Below are 20,512 nucleotides of genomic sequence, written 5' to 3'. Positions count from 1 at the left end.
CAAGTATTAGTTAACATTTTTATATAAGTTATTTTTGCACTTGCATTTCTGCATATATATGTATTTTAGAGTAAAACATAGCACACTCTTACCCCAGCTTTGAAAATCCCAGTGAAGCTCTAGATAAAAGTCACCTAGCTGAGAAATGAAATACGAATAATTATTGAATGCACACCTTTGTTAGCAGTTCTTATACCTACTTAATATTTTGCTTTTAAAAAATCTATTATCATTAATGGTCTATAGATAGGAAGAGGAAATAATTTCAATGTTTGGCGTTGGAAACTCAAAAAATATATATGTTTATCTCTTTTTTTATATATTGTTATTACTTAAAATGAAACATTACAATAGCAGACATCGCTACACTTATCTACAACGGAAAATACATACGACTCTAGATTTTACATTTTAATCACATAAGAACATATCTGAAATTGATAGGCATTTAAATTTGCATCAGTGGAGTTCCCATCATGGCTCAATGGTTAACCAACCCGACTAGCATCCATGAGAATGCAGGTTCAATCCCTGGCCTTGTTCAGTGGGTTAAGGATGTGGCGTTGCCATGAGCTGTGGTGTAGGTCAAAGACGCAGCTCGGCATTGCTGTGGCTATGGTGTAGGCTGGCAGCTGTAGCTCCAATTCGACCCCTAGTCTGGGAACCTCCATATGTCATGGGTGGGGCCCTAAAAAGAAAAAAAATAGATAAAAACTTTAAAAATAAAATTTTGAAAAAAAATTTAAAAATAAATAAATTTGCATCAGTAAATATTCCGTTTCTCAATATAACCAAAATAACATTGTCATACTATAAAAACAGTTAATAATTTTATTTTTTTTGGTCATACCCATGGCATGTGGAAGTTCCCATGCCAGGGACTGAACCCATGCCAGAGCAATGACCACTACAGTGACAATGCCAGATCCTTAACCTGCTGTGCCACAAGATAACTCAAAATCTTTAATATGTTTAACTTTTGGGGAGGGGGCCACACCCTCAGCATGTGGAAGTTACCAGGCCAGGTAGTTAATAACTTTAGAAGTGTTATAAAAAATGACTTCTAAAATGATTATTTGTATAGCTCCTAACAAAATCACCCACTGTGACAGAAACTTTTTTCTATAAAGTGATAACAATAGGAGTTCCTATTGTGGCACAGCAGAAACAAATCTGACTAGTATCCATGAGGATGCAGGTTCCATTCCTGGCCTCAATCAGTGGGTCGGGAATCTGGCGTTGCAGTGAGCTATGGCATAGGTCATACTCGGCTCGGATCCTACATTGCTGTGGCTATGGTGTAGGATGCCAGCTGTAGCTCCAATTTGACCCCTAGCCTGGTAACTTCCACATGCTGAGGATATGGCCCTTAAAAAAGCAAAAATAATAATAATAAAGTGGTAACACTAAATCTGAAGTATATCGTCATATGTGATCTATAGAGAAAATTTTTATTTCACAAATTAGAAGCTAAACACCTAAAACTGTAACTATTTGGGGAACTACTGTATCAAATATTCTCAAAAAATTTAGATTTAAAGAAAAAAGCATACCTAAAAGACGACTCAGTCATGACAACAGATCTTTCTCCCGCAGTTCTTTCAGGCATCAAATATACAGAGGAAAAAAGTAACAGAAACAAACCTCTCTCCCTTTCTGTGCCAGCACACCCAGCTCTCACCATCATAAAGTAAGAGTTTTGTTATGTAAAGAAAATGTAAACTGCTTGTACTAGCAGCAGCAGCTTCAGCCTGTGGAAAATCTTCTCATCCAAAGGACAAAGGAAAATTACTCCCATTGATTGACCTACCTCCTTTTTTTTTACAGCTCTTCTCTAATTTATTGAAAGCAATAATTCTTTATCTACCTTCCTAGTTCAAAGTAAATAACGCTTCCCATAAGATTACATTTATACATTATAGTCAGAGTATTTTGTGATGTCATTATTTCTTAATTGAAGGAGAATTTTTACCACTTCTTAACGCTTAATAATTAGTGAGAAATTAAACTGTATTTTAAAAAATGCTTAAAAGTACACTTACTATTTAGGTGCAAAAACAGCAAAGAAATTTACCCTACCTCTTTCAGGGCTTTTAATAATCGAGGTCGTTTTTCTTCAACACTTTCCCTGGATTGCTGCTTAAGCTTCCTTAAAAGAGCTGTAACTAAAATTTAAATTAAAAATTTTTAATTTAATATAAATTTCCCCACACTACATTGCCAATTATACCTCAATAAAAAATTTATTTAAAAAATTTCACTATACTGGAAAATACCATTGGCATATCACACAGAGCTATATCATGGATACTATGAATAAACTAAACACTTTAGCAAAACTCTTATGATCCTTAAGGAAAACTGAAAAGAAATACATCAATATCAACCTAAAACATATTCACACTGGTTTTGCTGGTTTCTATTTTTATTTTTTTATTTTTTGCTTTTTAGGGCCACACTAGCGGCATGTGTTAGTTCCCAGGCTAGGGGTTGAATTGGAGCTAGAGCTGCCAACCTACGCCATAGCCACAGCAGCGCAGGATTTGAGCCGTGTCTGTAACCTACACCACAGCTCATGGCAGAACCAGATCTTTAACCCACTGAGGGAGGGCAAGGATTGAACCTGCAACTTCAAGGTTCCTAGTTGGATCCCTATCCACTGAGCCATACCTACCCACTACACCAAAAATGGAACTCCAGTTTTGCTGGTTTTTAGCTATCAGTAAGGTTTTATCTGACTGAGACAAGATTTACTAACCTCAGTCAGATGATGCAGTGTCCTGTTGTCAGCACTGATCTAGAAGGAGATCTCAAAGACAGAAGGAGATCTCAAAGACAGAAGAGCTCAAAAATCCCACTGGGCATTACTTTTCTAAAAATGGAATTGGAGTTCCCGTAGTGGCACAGCAGAAACAAATCCAACTAGGAACCATGAGGTTGAGGTTTGATCCCTGGCTTCACTCAGTGGGTTAAGGATCTGGCCTTGTTGTGAGCTGTGGTGCAGGTCGCAGACGAGGCTCAGATCCTGAGTTGCTATGGCTGTGGTGTAGGCTGGCAGCTGTAGCTCTGATAGACCCCTAGCCTGGGAACCTCCATATGCCGTGGATGTGGCCCTAAAAAGAAAAAAAAAAAAAATGTAATTATCTGCAACTGTTACCAGTTGAATCTGCTCTTCTTTCACTTTAGGTTGTAGTCTTACATACAACCAATATGGCACTAAAAAATGCTAAAAGGCACCTATTTATCTGTGAAAAGAACCCCTGACTAATAAAATCTGAAAGCCTCCACAGTGTTTTCTTAAAACTTAAGAGACAGAGATTTAGACAAATTGCCTAAGCACAAACCACAGCTTCACTACTTATTAGCTGTGTAAAAATGGAACACTTAATTTCCCTAAACTTCAATTTCTTTTTTTCATTTGTATATAAGAATAAAGTAAAATCTACTAAAGGCTCAATATAAACTGCTTACTACTATGCTTGCAATTAGGTAAATACAAGTTTTATTTATTAGGATAAAGATCTAAAACTAACTAGCAAAATCAATCAATTCCTAACATTTACTGAAACAAGGGAAAATATCAGCCTTAAAATGAAATAAGCCTAGCAAAAGATAAGATGAAAAAATGTACAGAGAAGAAAAAACATATACATCAATACATGCTGATTTCCTCCTGGTCCCATTTCCGTGTATACACACACACACACACACACACACACACACACACGCGCGTGCGTGTGCACGCACACACGTATACATACCAAATACTGTAATTTTTACTACTTTACAGTATGTATTCTTATAAACTACTTAATGCCCTATGTGGGATACAGAAGTATAAGGTGGGGTAGGGTGGGGAGTAGACACAGAAAAAAGCAGTAAAAGTTTAAACCAGATTTGTTTGGTCCACATAGGCCAAATTAGGAAAAGCTCAAGGAATAATATGGAAAATAGCAGAATCTATACTTATTTTTAACCATAAGTCTATCTATAATTCCAATATATCTTTAAAAGTCAAAATTCAAAGAGTAATGCTTAAATTACTAAACATCTTTCTTTCAGGAAAGAAGGAGATAAGACCTAGAAGTTAGAGAACATAGGACCTAGTTTCAGGTATACACTAGCTCTGTGACCTAGGTCAGCAGGTCCCAAACACAAGTCTACATTTCAGTGCCCAACTATTCAAGTTTCCAGTGATATGCAGACAAATGATAAAACTGGGTGGAATTTTTTTTTTATAAATTATACTTTTTTCAATTTAAGGACTATTCTTTCTACTATTTTTGGTTTCAAAATGTCTTTTTTTTAAATGCAATGATAACAGAGGAAAGCACTTTTTTTAAGTTCTTATATGCTACAATGAAAGTCAGCTACTTTACATCAATCTTCAAATAAAATTCTTTTCTGGTCTATAAAATCCAAATAAATTATGAGAATAACCTAGATAAACATTAAGGTTCATTACAGATTCAATTTATATGAATCTGGCTAACATTCATGTTCATTATAAATTAACTTTAATATCACAGCTATATTACCTGAATGTTATAGAATTCTTTTTATATTTCTTCTCCACTATAATCTCGAATACTCTAATAAATGTTTTTTCAATCTACATTGCCTTCAAATTCAAACAGACCCTTGTTGATATAAAGAATGAATTAATTTCCTAAATAGAAAAATGGTATCTTAATGAAAAGCAAAAGCCATATAGTTTCTATCAGCTAAATATACTTTAACTGATGGAAGACATTCAGTAAATAATAGAAAATTATGTTAAAATAACCAAACATTATTAAAAATGTAATGACAACCACTACATATAGCATAATAATACAGGAAAAGAGATTCTTGTTCTATAATGAGTTCTTGTTGTGGCTCAACAGGTTACAAACCCAACTAAGCATCCCTGAGGATGCAGGTTTAATCCCTGGCCTCACTCAGTGGGTTAAGGATCCAGCATTGCTGCGAGTTGTGGTGTAGTTTGCAGACAGAGCTCAGATCTGGCTTTGCTCTGGCTGTGGTATAGGCCAGCAGCTATACCTCCGACTCAACCCCTAGCCTGGGAACTTCCATATTGTTGCCAAAGCAGCCCTAAAAAACCCAAACAGAGAGTTCCCATCGTGGTGCAGTGGAAACTAATCCAACTAGGAATGATGAGGTTGTGGGTGTGATCCCTGGCCTCGCTCAGTGGGTTAAGGATCTGGCACTGCCCTGAGCTGTGGCGTAGGTCACAGACAGGGCTTGGATCTGGCGTTGCTGTGGCTGTGGTGTAGGCTGGCAGAAACAGCTCCAATTAGACCCCTAGCCTGGGAACCTCCATACACCAAGAGCAATGCCCCAAAAAGCCAAAAAAAAAAAAAAACCCAAACAAAAAACAAAAAACATCAACTCAAGCTTCCTTATGGAAGCAGAAACAAACACTCAGATCACAATTAGACAAAACTACCAGAATATTTTGGGAGAATCAATATTTGTACCTCCATATTGTAAGAATCTTATTTACACTAATTAATAATGAAGATTAAAATTAGCTTTAGAGAATGTGGATGGTATTAGACAGAATTCATAAAAAACTCAAAGAACTCCAGTAAACCACAACTTACTTAACTTTCTCTTCCTTCTTCTCCCATATAAGTAATTTTAAAGTTTTTCAGTTTGTTGTGCTTAAGGCTTTTGAAGCTACTGCTTCAAGCACTACTTAAATGCGTATTTTCTGCCTTCCACTTCCTTCTATGCTCCAGTCTAATTATTTCCTACTTCTTACTTGGATAATTCTACCTGGATCACACTACAGAAAATTCAAACTCAACAAACCTAACGATGAATTAAAACCCCTACTGTCCTTTTTCTTATACTCTATATATCGATTATTTAATGAGATTCCCATTAATGCATGATAGATTCCTTGGAGTTACTCTGGATCCTTCCATTACTACCCATGTCCAAGAGATAATCCACCACAGTTGATTCTTTCATTTATCTTTCTAATCTATCCCTTATGTTTCTAAATACATTATCTTTTATTTAAGTCAAGTTTACCACATTTGTTCTAAAGAATTTTTTTCTAGGAGTTCCCACCGTAGCTCAGTGGAAATGAATCTGACTAGTAGTCATGAGGATGTAGGTTCAATCCCTGGCTTTGCTCAGTGGGTTAAGGATCTGGCGTTGCCATGAGCTGTGGCGTAGGTCATAGGCATGGCTGAAATCCCGAACTGCTGTGGCTGTGGTCTAGGCCAGCAGCTACAGCTCTGATTGGACCCCTAGCCTGGGAACCTCCATATGCCGTGGGTGTGGCTCTAAAGAGGAAAAAAAAAAATCTTTTTTTTTTTTTTTCCCTCTAAAACTCTCTTGCCTCCCTACTCATTTTAAAAGTCTTCAGGCTTGGAGTTTCTGCTGTGGCACAGTGGGTTAAGAATCCAACTGCAGCAGCTCGGGTTCAATCCCCAGCCTGGGATCCCTGCAGGTTGCAGCTGTGGCTCAGATTCAATCCCTGGCCCAGGAACTTCCATATGCCATGGATGTGGCCATAAAAAAAAGTCTTTAGGCTTATCTAATAATATCAATTCCTGCTTTAAAGTCATCTGATGTTTTGCAGATCTCTGTAAATTTTTTTTTTTCTATTTAGGGCCACACCCACGGCATATAGAAGTTCCTAGGCGAGGGGTCAAATCAGAGCTGTAGCCACTGGTCTACACCACAGCCATAGCAACGCCAGATCCGAGCCTTGTCTGTAACCTACACCACAGCTCATGGCAACAATGGATCCTTAACCCATTAAGTGAGGCCTGGGATCAAACATGCATCCTCATGGATACTAGTCGGATTTATTTCCGCTAAACCAAGATGGGAACTCCTCTGCAAATCTCTTGTGATAGAACATGATGAAGGATAATGTGAGAAAAAGAATGTGTGTGTGTATATATATATATATATATACATATATACATATATATATGTATGTATATATATATGTGTGTGTATATATATATGTGTGTGTGTGTGTATATATATGACTGGGTTACTCTGCTGTACAGCAGAAACTGGCACAACACTGTAAATCAGCTAGAATGTCCTTACCCACCTCATTAACTGCTAAAATCCTTTGAGACTCAGCTCAAATAAACCAAACGCTGTGCCAAAATGAGATTTACTTTCTCCCTCAACTGCTTCCCCTTAGTACTTTGTAAATATTTCAGAATCCTGCAGAATATTCACTGGTCTCTCTCACCCAACTAAGATGGGTTCCTCAACATCAAAGTTAATTGCACACTCCTACTATGTTTCCGATGCACCTGGTAGGTACTTAAGAAACAAAGAGACAATCCCTGCCCTAATGAAGCCTACTGCCTAATGGAAGTGACGGGTAGCATTCTGGCTTCGTATATGGTCAGAGAAGACTTCCCTATACTTGAACTGAGATCTGAAGGGAAAGGAAGTGTGAGTATAAGCAACTGAAAAGCCAGAAGAGCTGACACATCAAAATCATGTGGAAACTCATCATAAGATAAGGATGCAGATAAAAGACATTATCATACTGGATCTCAGAAATCAAGTTAGAGATTCTGGTCTTCATCCCACAAATAGGAATTTTTAAAAGGTTTAAATAGAAAAGTAACATGACCAGAAAAAGAAACTAGAAGAAAATATAACAACATATTAACAATGGTCATCTCTTGGTGAAATTACCTCCTTTTTTTCTCAATAACTTCCTATAGTAACTGTCACTTTCTTTTTTGGTGTTTTTATTTTTTGTTTGTTTGCCTTTTTTTTTTTTTGGCCATGCCCATGGCATATGGACGCTTCTGGGCCAAGGATCAAACCCACACCACAGCAGTGACCCAAGCCTCTGCAGTAACAATACCAGATCCTTAACCCACTGTACCACAAGGGAAATCCTGTCTTATAAGAAAAAATATTATAAAGTTTTTAACAACGTAGGAGAATTTTGGTAAATAAAAACCCAATAGGGACCTAACAAAACTTAAAAGCTTTTGCATAACAAAGGATACCATAAACAAAACGAAAAGACAACCCACAGAATGGGAGAAAATATTTGTAAATGAAGCAACCAACAAGGGATTAATCTCCAAAATATACAAACAACTCATACAGCTCAATATCTAAAAAACAAACAATTCAATCAATCTACCCAATGTTCTGTGATACTCTACATGGGAAAAGAATCTCAAAAAGAATAGATGTGTGTGTATATATATAAATGAATCACTGGTGTACAGCAGAAATTATCACAACATCATAAATCAACTATACTTCAGTACAACTTAAAAAAATTTTAATGAAAATCCTAATCTAGTACTTTTCAGAAAAAAATTTTCTAGTCTCAGCTTTTCTTTGCAGTTTTTATTTTCTTCATTAATTAACTAAACAAATACCTGTGCTAATCATTGTTTTAGGACCCAGAAATGAAAGGATGAATAACATATTAATGACTTGAGTTCTCACAAAGCTTATATTGTCAGGATAGAGTAGGGAAGAGACACTGGACAATTATTTAGAAGCATGCTGAATACTGCAAAGGTAAAGAGGGGACCACTTTGAAAGTGTATAAGGAAGAGAAGTTAATCTACTTAAGGAGTTGGGGAAAGAAATGTAAAGTTGAGATGCAAATGAAAAAGACTGACAGTTCCCATTAAGACTGCAAACCAACATGGACTGCTGTCTCTTTCCTCCAAACTAACTTTTGATATGCTACAAAAATAAAATAGAGGCTGATGGAATTCCTAAAACTACCATTACATAAATATACCATAATAAATCTATATAAACCATAAGTAACTCCCAGAGAGACAGAAAACAGCTAGGTCTCAATATAGATAAGAAATTGGAACTATTGGGGATGGGGTGCAAGAAAAAATGGATAAGGGAGTCAAAAGGTATAAACGTCCAGCTCTAAAATAAATAAATCATGGGCGTATAATGTACAGCATGTTGACTACAGTTAACAATACTGTACTGCATATATGAAAGTTGCTAAAAGAGCAGATCTTAAAAGTTCTCATCACAAGAAAAACAGAAATACTCTAACTATATACGGTGACAGAGGTTAACTAGATTTATTGTGGTGATCACAGTACATAACAAATAATCAATATGTTGTCAATTGATTGATATAATGTTGTATGTCTATCTATATTTTTATCTAGGTATATTTATACATATAATAATGGTAATTATATATATAAAGTCATGAATAATTCATATGTAAGTTTATAAGTAATTGCAAACTTTTCATAGTATAGAAAGTTATAGTAAATGGAAAATATTTCAAGTGCATCACTTCATCTTTTAATAATATATATCAACAACAATCATTTATTTTGCTTACTCATCTGTCTATCTCCATAACTGATGGCTTCTGCCAGCGGGCTCCATCCCTGAGCATTTTTCACCTTTACTGGAGCATTGTGAGCCAAAAGTAAGTGGGCACATTCTGAAACATAAAGAGGTAATAACATCAAATATCATGCATTTTTTTTTGTCTTTTTGCCTTTTCTAGGGCCGCTCCTGCGGCATGTGGAGGTTCCCAGGCTAGGGGTCTAATCGGAGCTGTAGCCGCTGGCCTACACCACAGCCACAGCAACGCCAGATTCGAGCCACGTCTGCGACCTACACCACAGCTCACGGCAACGCCGGATCCTTAACCCACTGAACAAGGCCAGGGATCGAACCCACAACTTCATGGTTCCTAGTCAGATTCGTTAACCACTGTGCCACCACAGGAACTCCCAATCATGCAATTTTTAAAATCTCTAAATTTAAAAATCATGTAAAAACTGAAGAAATCAAATTATTATAAATAGATATATGAAATAAGTACTGTACTATATAAATAATTAAATAATTCTTAAAATTCCTATGTACATAAACAGGATTGTTTCAGATTTTTAGATTCAAGAAGTATCTATTTTATCACCTAAAAATAAATTGAAAAGAAACTATTATGTTCCCTAATCAAAAGGGTATTTTTTTTGTCTTTTGTCTTTTTAGGGCCACACCCACAGCATATGGCGGTTCCCAGGCTAGGGGTCCAATCAGAGCTGTAGTTGCTGGCTTATGCCACAGCCACAGCAACGCAGGATCTGAGCTGCGTCTGTGACCTATACCACAGATCACGGCAATGCTGGATCCATAACCCACTGAGCAAGGCCAGGGATTGAACCCGCATCCTCATGGATACTAGTCAGGTTCATTAACCACTGAGCCATGATAGGAACTCCCCCAAGGGTATTTTGAGAATGTTTCCATACTCTCAAAGATAACCCAAGAACCTCAAGAATAATTTACATTAAAATTCCTACTATCTCGGATTAAGAGGATGAGGTATATATACACAATGGAATACTACTCAGCCATAAAAAGAATAAAATAATGCCATTTGCAGCAACATGGAAGGGACTAGAGACTCTCATACTAAGTGAAGTAAGTCATTAAGAGAAAGACAAACACCATATGATATCACTCATATCTGGAATCTAATATACAGCACAAATGAACCTTTCCACAGAAAAGAAACCCATGGTCATGGAGAACAGACTTGTGGTTGCCAAGGGGAGGGGGAGGGAGAGGGATGGACTGGGAACTTGGGGTTAACAGATGCAAACTATTGCCTTTGGAATGCATAAGCAATGAGATCCTGCTGTATAGCACTGGGAACTATATCTAGTCACTTATGATGGAACATGATAATGTGAGAAAAAAGAATGTATACATGTACGTGTGACTGGGTCACCTTGCTGTACAGTAGAAAATTGACAGAACACTGTAAACCAGCTATAATGGAAAAAATAAAAATCATTATTAAAAAAAATTCCTACTATAAGACCCAAAAGAGGATTTGTATGTCTGTAAGGTCAAATGGTAAGCTCATTATTTATTTCAGGGGGAAAAAAAGTATTTTTAAAAAGGATCACTAATGTTTCCATAAACTCTTATTTTTCAAATTTTACAATTTTGTTTAGTTCATAAAAAAACCAAAAAGGGCAAAAACTTGTTTATGGTTACAAGACATATGTGGACAGTCTTCTAATCAAAAAAAAGATCTAAGGTATACTTGGCTCACCACCTAGCCCAGGCACAGTCACCCAGAGAAATTTAAGGAGAATACTGAAGACTACGCCACAGAGACAGAATAATTACATTTAAGAAAAAAAATCTATGCTCAGAACAAGTTCCCAAAACAAGGGATATCTCAGGATGCAATGAGGGATCTCAGGCCTCTTGGATCTTGGCTAATAAGTTCAGGAGTAGTGGGTATAAAACACTGCTCTCAACATTTCCAGTTATTCAAGGAAAACTTATGTAGTACTTTATCAATGGATTTTGTGGTTTCAATTGTTTTGTTTATATAATATTTACTCTTCCCAGCTCCAGTGGCTGGGGCATTTCCAACATTTAACATTGGGGATACTTGTAATCTGAACTGAGTCTTAAAATAAGAACTAACATGATACATCATGACATGGATAAAAGTTTTCTACAAAAGAAAAAAAAAAGTCTAAGGTAAAAACCCTTATAGGTTGAGGAATTTTTTTCTTTATTTTTTTAGGGCCACATCTGCAGCATATGGAGGTTCCCAGGCTAGGAGTAGAATTGCTACACCACAGCAATGCGGAATCCGAGCCACATCTGAGACCTACACCACAGCTCATGGCAATGCCAGATCCTTAATCTACTGAGAGAGGTCAGGGATCGAACCTGTGTCTTCATGGATCCTAGTCAGTTTCGTTTTTGCCGTGCCATGACGGGAACTCCTAGAAATTTTTTTTTTAATTAAAAATAAAAAGCTAGAGTTCCTGTCGTGGCTCAGTGGTTAATGAACCCAAATAGTATCCATAAGGACTTGGGTTCGATCCCTGGCCTCTCTCAGTGGGTTAAGGATCCAGTGTTGCTATGAGCTGTGCTGTAGATCACAGATTCAGCTTGGATCCTGAGTTGCTGTGGCTGTGGCGTAGGCCAGCAACTACAGCTCCAATTTGACCCCTAGCCTGGGAACCTCCACATGCCATGGGTGAGGCCCTAAAAAGGCCAAAAAAAAAAAAAAAAAAAAAAGGAGTTCCTGTTGTGGCTCAGCAGTAACAAATCCAACTAGTATCCAGGAGAATGTGGGTTCGATCCACGGCCTTGTTCAGTTGGTTAAGTATCTGGCATTGCCATGAACTGTGGTGTAGGTCTCAGACGCAGCTGGGATCTTTTGTTGCTGTGGTTGTAGGGTAGGCCAGTGGCTGTGGGGTAAGCCAGCAGCTGTAGCTGTGATTCAGCTCCTAGCCTGGGAACTTCCATATGCTGCACACGTGGCCCTTAAAAAAAGCAAAAAAAAAAAAATTAAACAAAAATAAAAAGCATAATAAAAGGCAGAAAAACATTTGAAACTGAGGGCTCATGGGAAATTTACAATGACTATCCAATTTAAATTCCCTAGATGGGAGTTCCCCTCGTGGCGCAGTGGTTAACGAATCCGACTAGGAACCATGAGATTGCGAGTTCGGTCCCTGCCCTTGCTCAGTGGGTTAACGATCCGGCATTGCAGTGAGCTGTGGTGTAGGTTGCAGACGCGGCTCGGATCCCACTTTGCTGTGGCACTGGCGTAGGCTGGCAGCTACAGCTCCAATTTGACCCCTAGCCTGGGAACCTCCATGTGCCACGGGAGCGGCCCAAGAAATAGCAAAAAGACAAAAAAAAATAAAAAATAAAAAAAAATAAATTCCCTAGATGAATGATTCACTCATTCAGTCTTATACCAAATATTTACCTAGTACCCATTATTTGCCATTTCTAAGTACTAGGTCCTAGATATCAGTGAGAAGATGAGATCTTGCTATCAGATAACTCACATCTTAGGTTAAAATATAATAAGTAAAAAGCCAAAACAAAACAAATAATGATAAGTACTCTGAAGGAAACAAGGTTGTTATGACAGTTGTAATATAAAGCAAGTGAGCTGAGGTGGAGTAAGAATGGCACTATTTTAGTACTATTACTAGTAATAGAAGGAGTATCTATCCTACTACGAAATTATATTAGAATAAAGTAAAATAAATACAGAAATTTTACAAAGATGTTTAAGAAAGTACGCTGGTTGTATACAAGAATATATGTACAAGAGTGTTTATTTTAGCATTATTTATAATGCAAATATGAATATCCATAATGGGGTAATGACTGACTAAAGTATAATGCTTCTACACTCCTGGAGTAATACGTAGGCATTTTTTTTAAAAGAGAGTCAGAAGGACAAAGGATTCACTTGAATGACCAGCCACTGGCCAAATCTGAGAAACTGAGCATTGAAAAGGAAAAAAAAAAAATTAAACAAAAAATAATAGATAGACTCAGAATGACATCAAAAAATAAGAAGGCAAAAAATAAAAAATAAAAAAATAAGAAGGCAATGAGTTCCTTACAGAAGAATGATAGCTAATATAGAATATATGATAAAACTAGAAAATCAGCAGAGTATAACCCCAATGTAATCACTGATATAGGTAAAGTCCTCAATGAAAGCTAAAGCCACTAGGTAAAAAGCTAGGAAAGAGAATATATATACGTGTGTGTGTGTGTGTGTGTGTATGACTAAGTAGCATCACAGGATGATGTAATAAAGAGAAAACTATTCCTTTACATGGAGAAACCTGGAGATTATCATCTCAAAACATGTGATCAAAATTTAGTGACAGTAGTAGTGGGATAACTTAAAATTACATATATGTTTACTAATATGATGCAATACAAAGTTTTTTGGTTTTTTTTTTTTGTCTTTTTGCTATTTCTTTGGGCCGCTCCTGCGGCACATGGAGGTTCCCAGGCTAGGGGTCGAATCGGAGCTGTAGCCACTGGCCTACGCCAGAGCCACAGCAACACGGGATCCGAGCCTCGTCCACAGCTCATGGCAACGCCAGATCGTTAACCCACTGAGCAAGGGCAGGGACCGAACCCGCAACCCCATGGTTCCTAGTCGGATTCGTTAACCACTGCGCCACGACGGGAACTCCAATACAAAGTTCTTAACTTCACCTATGCAGTATTCTTTCAGAAGTGTTTAATCTGAATCTAATCAAGCTTCTATAGCTAATTATTGATTTATAGAAAAGATATAAGGAACAAATTAGATAACATCATGAGAAAATAATCAGGCAAAACTAAGATGGGAGACATACAAATTAACTGGGCAAGATACTTCAAAAAGTCAGGTCTATACAAAAAAAAATTGTTTAAAGCCTTTCACATACAAAAAAAAAAATGTCAGGTTCAAAAGACAGGGGGAAAGGTAGGTAATCTTTTCTAGATTATCTGAGACATAATAACCAAATATAATGAATGAACTTCAATCAGATCTTGATTCAATACGAAAAACCCAGAAAAGACATTTTGGAACAAATGAAAAAAAATCAAATATGATTAGATATTATAACAATATTACTATTTTTCTGAGGTGTGATAATGATATGGTGGTTATAAAGGAAAATATCCTTATTAGAAATACATGGTGAAGTATTTGGTGTAAAATGTCATGATGGCTACATATAGTTTTCAAATGGTACAGTAAAAATATTAAATATATAACACACTAAGATAAAGCAAATATGATAAAATAACAACTATTAAAGGTAGGTAGAGAGTATCTGAATGTTTGTTGTGATAATCTCTCAGTGTCTCTGTATATTTAAAATTATTCATAAGAAAGCATTGAAAGAAAAAATGACAAATGTTAAAAATAGAAATAGGGAGTTCCCGCTGTGGCTCAGTGGTTAATGAATCTGACTAGGAACCATGAGGTTGTGGGTTCGATCCCTGGCCTTGCTCAGTGGGTTAAGGATCCGGCTTAGCCCTGAGCTGTGGTGTAGGTCACAGATGTGGCTCAGGTCACGCGTTGCTGTGGCTCTGGTATAGGTTGGCAGCTACAGCTACAACTAGACTCCTAGCCTGGGAACCTCCTTGTGCCACATGTGAAGCCCTAGAAAAGACAAAAAAAAAGACAAAAAAATAGAAATAAATTTAAGCCATTTCAACAGGCTGAAATAAATGTCTACATTGTACTGATAAATGATATAATATTTATGCTCAATGCAGAAGTGTACAGGCACCACATTTTTACAAAAGGAATAGTTAAAAAATCATGAGTGTGTGTTCAGATATAGACACATATACTTGTATAAAATAATAAGCATGAAGAAAACTATGGAAGAATATCTAGCAGGCCTGTTAACATGGGTTACTAGGTTTAATGGTAGAAGGGAGTTAATAAGGAGAGAAGATGACAGACCATCTAAAAAGAATTTTTTAAAATAAATAAAATGGATCTACTCCTAAGGAAACCTACCATAGGGTTTTATATAAATATGTGTATGTGTGCATAAATAAAGAAGTTGGGGAACATAAACATGGATAGATAGCTAAAGACTTTTAAGAATTTCATGATATGGAGTTCCCATCGTGGAGCAGCGGAAACGAATCCTATTAGGAACCATGAGGTTTGGGGTTCCACCCTGGCCTCGCTCAGTGGGTTAAGGATCCAGCGTTGCCGTGAGCTCTGGTGTAGGTCACAGATGCGGCTCAGATCCCACATTGCTGTGGCTGTGGCATAGGCCAGCAGCAACACTCTGATTAGACCCCTAGCCTGGGAACCTCCATATGCCGCAAGTACGGCCCTAAAAAGACAAAAAAGACACACAAAAAAATAAAGTCCCCTTCAACAATGATATCATTAAAGGTTTAAATCTCTAAAAGAGAAGATAAAAGAGAATAAATGGAAGAGGCCAAACAATGGTATAATGTAAAAGTTATTTATTTATTTATTTATTTATTTGGTCTTTTTGTCTTTTCTAGAGCCGCACCCATGGCATGTGGAGGTTCCCAGACTAGGGGTCGAATCGGAGCTGTTGCTGCTGGCCTAAGCCAGAGCCACAGCAATGTGGAAACCAAGCCTCGCCTGCAACCTACACCGCAGCTCAGGGCAATACCAGATCTTTAACCCACTGAGTGAGGCCAGGGATCCAACCCTCAACCTCATGGTTCCTAGTCGGATTCGTTAACCACTTAGCGACAACGGGAACTCCTAAAAGTAATTTATAGATTTAAATATAAGGTAGACATTTTATCTTCCACTACATATATCAATCTCACTCTTGAATAATCAAATATCAAAATATTAAAAGGCCAAAAATAAAAAAGCAAAAAAGAACACATGGAAAAATGTAAATGGAAAATTATAAATTGATCAGTATATTAATGGCTATATCTACTCCACATGAAAAGGACACAGGAAGAGCAAATACTGGTATTGTTTGCAGATGGTGAATCATCTAAGTGTTTCAAAAAATATGTTCCATAGAACTCTAGTCTCTCAAGATACTTGTGAAAAAGAGGAGTTCCTGTTGTGGCTCAGTGGTACAAACCCAACTAATATCCAAGAGGATGCAGGTTCGATCCCTGGCCTCACTCAGTGGGTTAAGGATCTGTCATTGCCATGAGCTGTGGTGTAGGTCGCAGACGTGGCTTGGATCTGGTGTTGCTGTGGCTGTAGCAGCCAGCTACAGCTCTGATTCAACCCCTAGCCTGGGAACTTCCATATGCCCCAGGTGCAGCCATAAAAAGAAGAAAAAAAAAAAAAAAACACAAGAAAGATACTTGTGAAAAAGAGATAACATCAAATAATTGTTGGGAACAATAACTGTATATCCAACAGAAGGCTCCAATTCAGAAAGAATGAATATTAGTATAACAAAGTTCTAGAGAAGGCCCACAATAAAGAAAACTGCTTAATACTTATTACCCTGCTATTTTCCAAACCAAGTTGACCTGGAAACACTATTTTCCTCTAAACACTTATCAACATCCCACGAAATTAATGTTCTGTGAAACACATTTTGGATAGGCTGATATAATCCTGTGATGAAGCATAAAAATACCTCCACCTAAAATTAGAACAAAGAGACCTAAGATGGTAAATATGTTCATTCCATAGTCAAATCCTCTTAAATCCATATTTACTATTAAAATACTAAATATAGAACAGCAATCAGACTTGGAATCCAATTAACTATGTCTGCCATGAAAACAGAAGGGAAGCATGTTGCATATTAGCTAACTTTGATTTAGATCATTTCCTTTTTGAGTGGCTCACAGTGAAAAGAGAGCAAGGCAGTTCAGCATTATAAATAGGAATCCAAGGTCTGAAATAAGATACTCCAAGTTCAAGTCAAAACGGCCACTTCACGGAGTTCCCGTCGTGGCACAGTGGTTAACGAATCCGACTAGGAACCATGAGGTTGAGGGTTGGATCCCTGGCCTTGCTCAGTGGGTTAAGGATCCGGCGTTGCTGTGAGCTGTGGTGTAGGTCGCAGACGTGGCTCGGATCCTGCATTGCTATGGCTCTGGCGTAGGCCGGTGGCTACAGCTCCAATTAGACCCCTAGCCTGGGAATTTCCATATGCTGCGGGAGCAGCCCTAGAAAAGGCAAAAAGATAAAAAAATTTAAAAAACTGCCACTTTACTCTGGAAAAGTTGCTTAACTTCTCAGAGCTTTTTTCATCTATAAAATGGGGATAATGATAGTAACTGCCTCACATGATTGTTGAGTTAAATTAATAAATATGTATAAAGCACTAAAAAAAAAAAAAAAATCTACCAGGAGTTCCCGTCGTGGTGCAGTGGTTAACGAACCCGACTAGGAACCATGAGGTTGCGGGTTCGGTCCCTGCCCTTGCTCAGTGGGTTAACGATCCGGCATTGCCGTGAGCTGTGGTGTAGATTGCAGACGCGGCTCGGATCCCGCGTTGCTGTGGCTCTGGCGTAGGCTGGCAGCTACAGCTCCGATTAGACCCCTAGCCTGGGAACCTCCATATGCCGTGGGAGCGGCCCAAAGAAACAGCAAAAAGACAAAAAAAGAAAAAGAAAAAAAAGAAAGCATAAGTTTTTAGTGATCAAATTTAAAATTTAGCCAACTACATCTGATATCTTTTTACCAAGGTAGCTATTCTAGAGATGACTATCATGGTCTGCCTTGCCCATATTCCTGCTAAATTAAATATTCTTCCTCTGTATTCCTTTTTTTTTTTTTTTTGTCTTTTTGCCATTTCTTGGGCCGCTCCCACGGCATATGGAGGTTCCCAGGCTAGAGGTTGAATCGGAGCTGTAGCCGCCAGCCTACACCAGGGCCAGAGCAACACGGGACATGAGACACCTCTGCGACCTACACCACAGCTCACGGCAACGCCGAACCCTTAACCCACTGAGCAAGGGCAGAGATCGAACCCGCAACCTCATGGGTCTTAGTCAGATTTGTTAACCACTGAGCCACGTTGGGAACTCCTCTTCCTCTGTATTCCTGATTTCCTCTTCTAGTCTCAGCTCTAACCCCAAGCCAACCTAGCTAAAGCTAATTTCACAAGAAGAAATCTATATCCCAAGGACAGTTCATGAAATTGCCAGTTACCAATCACTGTGACCTGGCTTGAGATAAACTAGACCAATAAAACTTTTTGTTCAGAAAGTCAGGAACCAGAGTTCCCATCATGGCGCAGGCAGGCATAGAGGTATGAAGGGGAGGAGGAAGGTTGGGGGGGGAGTAAGAGGGGAGGATGGAAAGGAGAAGTGGGGGGAAGGGAGGGAAGTAGGAAGGGAGGAAAGAAGAGAGGGGAGGCAGGAAAGATAGCTGATCTCCCAAACTGTCTTGGTTACTGCTCTTCCTAAAACATAGCTGGGTCCCCATATCTTGAATTTCTATAATAGTAGACTCTTCCCTTTTTCAGCCACACTCACAGCATATGGAAGTTCCCAGGCCAGGGATGGAAGCTGAGCTGCATCTGCAACCTATTCCAAAGCTGTAGCAACTCCAGATCCTTAACCCAATGCGCCAGGTTGGGGACAGAAACAGCAACGCAAGACAAGCCAGGTCATTAACACACTGTGTCACTGTGGGAACTCCAACAGACTCTTACTTAATGAATCTCTCTACTTAGAAGTTACTCAAGTGAGGAGTTCCCTTCGTGGCTCAGCAGAAACAAATCTGACTAACATCCATGAGGACGCAGGTTCGATCCCTAGCCTTGCTCAGTGGATTAAGGATCCGGTGTTGCCGTGAACTGTGGTGTAGGTCACAGACATGGCTAAGATCTAGCGTTGCTATGGCTGTGGCTCAGGCCAGCAGCTACAGCTTTGATTAGACCCCTAGCCCAGGAACCTCCATATGCCACAGGTGTGACCCTAAAAAGACAAAAGAAAAAAAAGAAAAAAAAAGTTACTCAAATGAATCTGTTCCTTATAAGGAGAAAAAAAATAGCCTAACTAAAGAATTAAAGATTTGAGTCCCCAATTTAAGTAATAATAAAATCAAAATCAAATTTCCTACAAATCACATGCTTAAGTATATGAACTTAAAAGCCAAACTAGCAAAAGAATTTTGTTTTTCAACAAAGCAAGGTCTAGTGGCACCCTTCAAATCATCATGCATTCAAATCAAATGCTTACAACAACAACTATATTACACTACACAACAATAACAAGAGTTCCCTTGTGGCTCAGTGGGTTAAGGACCTGGTGTTGTCACTGATGTGGCTCTGGTTACAGCCGTGGCATGGGTTTGATACCCTGCCCAGGAACTTCTGTATGCCAGGGGTGCAGCCAAAAAGAGAAAAAAGAATCAGGTCTTAAATAATAAGAGATGTTCATAATGATACTGCTAGATCATCAGAAAGGAAAGTGTTAACAAAAATTAATCAGCCTGTTTAAAAATTCAAGAGTATATATTTTCCAAAGATTTTTATCAAACACAAAATTTAAAAATATAACACTTGGAGTACACTTGTGGTACAGGAGGTTAGGATCTGATGTTGTCATCACTGCAGCTTGGGTCACTGCAGTAGCATGGGTTTGATCTCTGGGCGGGAACTTCCACATGACATGTCGCAGTTGCAGCCAAAAAAATTTATATATATATAAAACTTGAAAGGTTGTCAGTCAGCTGTCTGGAATCCTCACTTTCCAGGATTACTAGGAATCTAGATAACTAAGATTTTATTACATCTAGAAATAGCCTTAAAAAGTAGATCTTTTTATCCCCTGTATATAAGTTGGTTTTCTTTCTTTACCTATTTTGAAAAATAAACAAGTACTAAGTTTTTATAATTATCTACAATAAAAAGCCTAGACTTAGGAGTTTAGATATACAAAACAGTCCATATTAAAGAAATCCTATAAAACTCTGAATTTTAAAAGTATTACAATAATTAATAAAACAATATTTGGAAGTAAGAATCTCCTGAAATTATGAACACTTGCTTGATAAAATGTTCAAAAAAGAAAAAAAAAGTTTTGGAGTTCCCATAGTGGCTCAGTGGTAACGAATCCAACTAATATCCATGAGGACGTGGGTCCAATTCCTGGCCTCGCTCAATAGGTTAAGGATCTGACATTGTCATGAGTTATGGTGTAGACTGCAGACACAGCTCAGATATGGCACTGCTATGGCTGTGGTGTAGGCCAGCAGCTACAG

General features: G+C 37.9%; 1 protein-coding gene across 2 annotated transcripts in view; it reads right to left on the bottom strand.

The window, feature by feature from the left end:
* The window catches only part of ANKRD13C (ankyrin repeat domain 13C), a 102,966-nt gene that overhangs the window by 54,287 nt on the left and 28,167 nt on the right, over positions 1–20,512 (bottom strand). Inside the window, exons 3-5 of one of the 2 annotated variants that reach the window (XM_047788657.1) lie at positions 9,350–9,454; positions 2,080–2,165; positions 93–138 (exon numbers count right to left, since the gene is read on the bottom strand). In XM_047788657.1, coding sequence (XP_047644613.1) covers positions 93–138; positions 2,080–2,165; positions 9,350–9,454 — 237 coding nt within the window. The remainder of the gene's footprint in view (positions 1–92; positions 139–2,079; positions 2,166–9,349; positions 9,455–20,512) is intronic. The other variant, XM_047788658.1, reaches the window with a different exon arrangement.

This window comes from Phacochoerus africanus, chromosome 8 (assembly GCF_016906955.1).
Source record: "Phacochoerus africanus isolate WHEZ1 chromosome 8, ROS_Pafr_v1, whole genome shotgun sequence".
NCBI classification, from domain to species: Eukaryota; Metazoa; Chordata; class Mammalia; order Artiodactyla; family Suidae; genus Phacochoerus; species Phacochoerus africanus.
This window is presented reverse-complemented; position numbering and strand designations above follow the sequence as displayed.